The 6,328-nt window shown below is 33.2% G+C and overlaps 1 protein-coding gene across 1 annotated transcript; it reads right to left on the bottom strand.

Annotated features, from left to right (window-relative positions):
* Nucleotides 1-868: 868 nt before the first annotated feature.
* Nucleotides 869-2,070, bottom strand: LOC143924481 (hemoglobin subunit beta). Its single transcript, XM_077448806.1, has 3 exons — nt 1,920-2,070; nt 1,454-1,676; nt 869-1,147 (listed from the first exon to the last, which is right to left on the bottom strand). The coding sequence occupies exons 1-3, from the start codon at nt 1,991-1,993 to the stop codon at nt 1,019-1,021; spliced, it is 426 nt and encodes a 141-aa protein (XP_077304932.1). The 5' UTR covers nt 1,994-2,070; the 3' UTR covers nt 869-1,018.
* Between the last annotated feature and the right edge of the window lie 4,258 nt (nt 2,071-6,328).

Genomic DNA, 6,328 nt, shown 5'->3' with positions numbered 1-6,328 from the left:
TTCCTCTGAATCAACTGTGGGTATAGGATTGTATGTATAGGATTGTATGTTTTTTTTTTTTTTTTTTTGGATAATTGTTTTTTTCCCCCTTTTTATTGTTTGAACTAGATAGACTTTCTTTTTTTTCAACCAGACTAACTGTGTAAGTGAACATAGATTCACCTTATTCTCTCAAGTAAGTGAATGTTCTCTTTGCTAAGTAACCAGTATTATTTATTTATTTATTTCATTTACTTATATAGTGCCATCAAGCGCTTCACATACACTGTACATTCACATTAGTCCCTACCCTCAAGGAGCTTACAACCTAAGGTCCCAAACACACATACGACGGCCAATTTAGACTGGATCTGATTTAACTACCAGCATGTCTTTGGTGTGTGGGAGGAAACCGGAGTACCCGGAGGAAACACACGCAGACACAGGGAGAACATGCAAACTCCAGGCAGATGGTATCGTGGTCGGGAATCGAACCGGTTTTCACACCTTTAGTAAACCAACCCCAGAGAATGAAAGATCTTATGGAAAATGTCTTAAACATTTTTTTTGCAATTAAATTCCCTTTTAATATTGTCACCTAGAGGCTATTCTCTTTTATTTTGTGCTACCTGCAAACCAGAGTATTTTGAGAAAAGCAGACAGTAATTTATTTTCAGCACTGAAATTACCACCAGGTTTTTTTTTTGTTTTTTTTGTTTTGTTTTTACCACATTTCACTTTCATTTTACTTTTATTTGCACTCCCTTAGCTTGTATTGAAGGTTATTTTTAGTTGAAATGTGGAAATATAATACATTGTGTTATTATTATGTCTTTTAAAAACGAATTATGTCTTAGTTAATGCAGAGATCACACACTGGCACAAGATATGCAGAAAGTAATGTCTGGATTTTATTAGGAGCAAAATAAAATTGCTACATTTTAAGTAAGCTTGAATACAGTTGCAGTCTTGCCAGTGTATACTTCACAGGGATGTTGACTTGTAGCTTAGACTCCTTTTATTTGGCTGTAGTGGTAATTTAGTGATATCCCTTGGCCAGGGCATCGCCAACAGCACAAAAGCCTGACTCCAAAGCACACTGCAGTTCTGGGGTATATTCATCATGAAAGTGACGAGCCATGGTAACACTCAGCACATCTCCGAAGCGCTGCAATAGAATACACATGTTTAAACTTTAAAATAAAAATAAAAAATAGCAGCCAGAAATAATTTCCCACTAATCTGAAAAGAGTAAATTTAATTTACATTGAGTGAGTACTCTTTTTTACCACTTTAACTGCCCTAATAAATGAATGCATAATAAAGTATAGTATATTTTTAATTGATATGTACAAAAATATTTACCAGTTATGGATAGTATTTCAAAAACTATATGCAGTCATTATGATTATTGGTAGGCTATGTTTAATCCGACTAATCTATACATTGTCAAAATAGCTGTTCAAAAACTTACATAAAAGTTAGCTGGATCCACATGAAGTTGATTAGAGTGCTTTTCACTCAGCTTGGCATAGTGTGCCTTGAGGTTTTCAGGATGTTTCAAGCCTTCTTCAATGGAACATAACACCTTTTGTCCATGAGCAAGCACTTTTCCATTGTGGCTGATGGCATCAGCAGAGCCCAGATTGCCAAAAGAGGTGAAGTATCTTTGGGTCCATGGATACACAATAAGAAGCCTGAAAAGATAAAAGAAATAAATTACAATTTCAGTCATTATAATAAAAATCCTTAAATATATGTGAAAAGCTTTGCTCATAAATGCCTTGAGTGAAAGCTGTTAATATGATGTTCTATTAACAATATTTCTAATACAACTTGATATAACTACAAAAAGAGATTATTAGAAAATAAAACTCAACCCTGTACACAAAAATAAATGATGTTAAACTAATTAAAATTATTTTATTGCAGTTGAATACCTGGCAAGAGCTTCTCCTCCTACTGCCTTATTGTCTACTTTGGCCAAAAAAGAATTCACGTCTGAGCCACCCATGGTAGATGCTGTAGATGTGCTTGCTGAGTTGCTAAGTAAAGAACCTGGTGTTTTCTTCTGCAATTCCCTGAGTTTATATATGTTACATTTGGCCCTTCCTATTCCCATGCTGGATATCTATTGGTTACAGTGAAACACGCTTATCTGAAAAACCTCCTCCTCCAACATTTACCCATCCCTCCCAAATTAAATTAAAATTTTAAAAATATTTGTTGTATTCAAATTATATAAACATATTATAAATATATAAACTCTGTATTGCAGTTTATTAAATGTATACTCCATTATTACATTTATGCATAGGTATTAATCAATTGAAGATAATGTTTTTATACACAAACCACATGTAAATGCAACTCACTGTGAAATGACTGTATCTAATTGTAAATACGTTAAAATAAAGCATATATATATATATATATATATATATATATATATATATATATATATATATATATATATATACATATATATATATATATATATATATATATATATATACACATATATATATATATATATATATATATATATATATATATATATATATACTTTTTTATATATATTTGAGCATGTTTATGAAGCTATGTATTTATAAATGGTGGAATAGCATTTGCAGCTTTCCACAAAATAAATATTTTTTCTTGTGAGAAACAAATTTGACCACAATTACCAAAGAGGTTTTTTTTTTTGGGCACTTTTGACTTGTTCATATATATATTATATATATATATGTATTATATATATATATATATATATATATATATATATTATATATATATAAAAATATATATTTATATTTGATGGCATCCTGCAGTACTGGTTGTTTGTATAAGTGGAAACTATACTACACACAAATTCACGTCTACACATAGGGGTTGGTTTTTAAAGAGACAGAGAAGACTGTCCACTTTGCAAAGATTAAGATTAATGAAAAAAGGTGAAGGTATAGTCATCTCAATCATATAATCACCTGAAAACAAAACCTTTTTACATAGTTACATAATGAGATAAAATACACAAATCCATATAGCTTAACCAACAGAAAAAGATAAATAGAGAGATAAATAAATAAATGTTTTTATAATTTTCTCTACACATGATTGGGTATTCATAGTGTACACAGCTTTACCTTCATTTACCAAAGAAATACAGACTTAGATTAATAAATACGATGAAGATGTGTTCTCTTCAATCACGCAATCAGTAGCTTGCAAAATCCTGCTTCTTTTTATTTTCTTTAAAAGCAATTAATTTTACTGTATTTATTACATTTTCCTTGGCAAAGTGAATATTCTCTTTGCTTTTCTAAAGAGCCTTACCTAATTTAGTAAATCAACACCTTATTACTTTATAAGATGCATTATAACATTTACAAACATTTACAAAAATAATTTTCTCACATACGGCATCAAAAATTATGCTTAAATACTTATGCTTGGAGCATCAAATGATCCAAAGTGAATAAAAAAAATAAATAAATGACGGCATATCAATATACAGTATATGTTTTGTACCACCTTTTATAAAAAAAAAAGGTCAGTATGTTCATTCGTTTCCACTTTTCCTAGTTACAGAGTATTTCCTATTTATGTTTCAACCACATTTAACATCTTTAACCACTTCAATACAGGGCACTTTCGCCCCCTTCCCTCCCAGACCAATTTTCAGCTTTCAGAGCACTCGCACTTTCAATAAAAATTTGCGCTGTCATGTAATGCTGTACGCAAATTAAATACTTATCATTTTGTTCGCACAAATAGAGCTTTTGGTGGAATTTATTCACGACTCCGGTTTTTATTTTTTGCGATATAAGCGAAAAAAGAGCGGAAATTTTGAAAAAAAAGAAATCCAATAAAATCTAATTTAGTCATAAATTTAAGCCAAAATGTATTCCGCTACATGTTTTTGGTGAAAAAAATCCCGTTAAGTGTATAATAATTGATTTGTGTGATCATAGACATATGTACTCAAATGATCATGTACAGATGTGCGCAGGTGATCACAGACATATGTGTGGAAATGATCATTGGGACATGTGATTTTACTGTTATATATGTGGGGGACATGTGTTTTGGGGATCATTACTGAGGACATGTTTTTTGGGGACATGTGTTTACTTTGTGTGTTTTACACGTGTGGTGACACTAGACTGGTGATCAGTGAGTAAAAAGCTGTAAAAAACAGCTCATACTCATTGATCTCCAGCCGGCTGCAGAGATCCGCTCTCCTCTCCTCAGTTACAACTTTGTGTGAGGAGAGGAGAGTCGATCGCCTAGCAAACGGCTCTTTGTTTACATCACATGACGGCCATGACTGGACATGGCCGTTATGTGATCAGGAGGGCCAATCACAGAGCCCTCCTGCCAATCTAAGATGCGTCCGGGTGACATGAGCGCCTCGGGAACGCATGCGATCCCGCTCCTTCTGAGGGACTTTCCTGAACATCCACTCAAAAGGAGAGAGCGCCCACCCGGCCGTACATATGCAGTGGCTGGGTGGGAAGTGGTTAGCATTTGCTTCATCTGTTAGGTCTACTAAATGTAAAGTTACAAAGAAGAAAATGAGTGCTTCAAATGATTAAATATACTGTATGTGCATATCTCATTACATTGAAATAAACAGTTTCCACACATGGCTGGTAATGTGCAGCACTTACAAGATTAGCAGATTTGCATACCACCCTGCGGTATTATATATGGATTCATGGGGTGTTTGTTGCTTGTGTTATATTATGTGGGTTAAAAAAAAATATCTTGCACTAAATATTAACAAATCATACAGTCGAAGTTACGTGACAGTGACATAACGCGTAGGAAAGCACACGGACACCAGAAGTGACGTTCACACACGAGCGGGCCGCTCGTATGTTGTTTACTGTGCAGTAGTTGTGGAAATAATGTGAATAGTTTGTATTTTAAATAAATTGTTATATTACACGAACTACTACACTATGGCAGACTCCACTTTTATGTTTTGAGCATCTCTTTGAAGGTACCCTCGATATTTATTTTGAACTGAGAAGTGGTCTGGACAGGAGGAGAAGTGAGATACCGGACCCCCCCCTCCCCTCTCTTTTCAGGAGTTTACATTTGCGCTGTTCACCTTACAGCTGTCAGGGTAATTACTTAGTACATTGAGGGGTTCGGTGAACACCTGAAAATCACTACTATTGTTTGGACACCATTTGTCACATATGTGTGATGCTTATTTCACTGCCGTTTGGAGAACTTGATTCACCTTTTATATAGACTTTCACTTGAGTGACACTGATTTTTTATCTGTATATCACAATTTAATATGTCCTTCACGTATATTTATTCATATTTTTTTTATTTTTAAGCGTGATTATTATTTTAATTTTTATTGGTAATTTTAAGTGTGTTTAATTATGCGTGGATAACTGTGAAGATTTAGCACAGCAGCACTTTATTCTATTGGGGCTATCATTAGTATAGCAGCAATTGTTTTGGATAGCACGATTCACTTTATATTTGAGATTTGTTCTCTTTTTCACATTAATTATTAATACTTTTGGTTATTTATTCATCACTGTATATAAAATATTGACACATTCAAATTGGGAGCGCAACACCATTATCTATTATCATCGTAAATCATGCAGTCTACTGAGATTTGTTTCCAATTCATTCAATTCAGCAAATACATTTATATGTGCCTTCAACATTTTAGAAACATGTCATGTTTAATTGTGTTCCTTGCAAGAGTTGTAAGCACTCGTTTTCCATGGTAAAAGCAACAAAACATACAAAAGTATGTCCAAAGTATTGTATGTAATTAAACTAAAATCTAGTAAATTCTCTTCCAGCTAAACAAGCCCATGAAAGATCCCAAAAAAGAGATAATATATCTTGAATGTTTATCCTAATATGTTGTAGAAAACCAGGGTATGGTACAATTTGCTACCTTGGTATGATACAACTTTGACCACATTTTTGCTTTAACCACTTCACTACTAGCCTGTAGGGCACCATTCGCAAGGGTATTTTTACTATATATAAAATAGACTATTAAAAAAAAAATGTTTCTTTTACTTCCTGTTTTAAAATATATCAAATAAAAATTTCACCTGTACAGAAACCCATCACATGATCCTTTTTGGAAAGTAGAAACATGCTAGTATTGAGGCGGTTAAAACACAGATATTGGTAATGGTGCACTAGATATAAATGTACAGGGGGGAGGGGGGAGTTTAGGGGTTAATGTACAGGTCACATACAACGGGATGCTTAGTGATTAAGGACTACATATGACACCTTTTTACAGGGAAAATCTAACAGGTCAAAATATAAATGTGTATTTGTTTGCAGTTAA

This window comes from Lithobates pipiens, unplaced genomic scaffold, assembly GCF_037356315.1.
Source record: "Lithobates pipiens isolate NorthernLeopardFrog02 unplaced genomic scaffold, aLitPip1_a1.2 Scaffold_22, whole genome shotgun sequence".
NCBI lineage: Eukaryota > Metazoa > Chordata > Amphibia > Anura > Ranidae > Lithobates > Lithobates pipiens.
The sequence above is the reverse complement of the archived record's forward strand: the minus strand, read 5'-3'. Positions and strand labels throughout refer to the sequence as shown.

Bases quoted from the DNA above. Each gene is read 5' to 3' on its own strand.
- LOC143924481 (XM_077448806.1), bottom strand. From the start codon at position 1,993: ATGGGTGGCTCAGACGTGAATTCTTTTTTGGCCAAAGTAGACAATAAG. The intron at 1,677-1,919 runs GTATTCAACTGC...TTATCTTTTCAG, and splicing joins GGAGGAGAAGCTCTTGCCAG to GCTTCTTATTGTGTATCCAT. The intron at 1,148-1,453 runs GTAAGTTTTTGA...ATTCTATTGCAG, and splicing joins TGGATCCAGCTAACTTTTAT to CGCTTCGGAGATGTGCTGAG.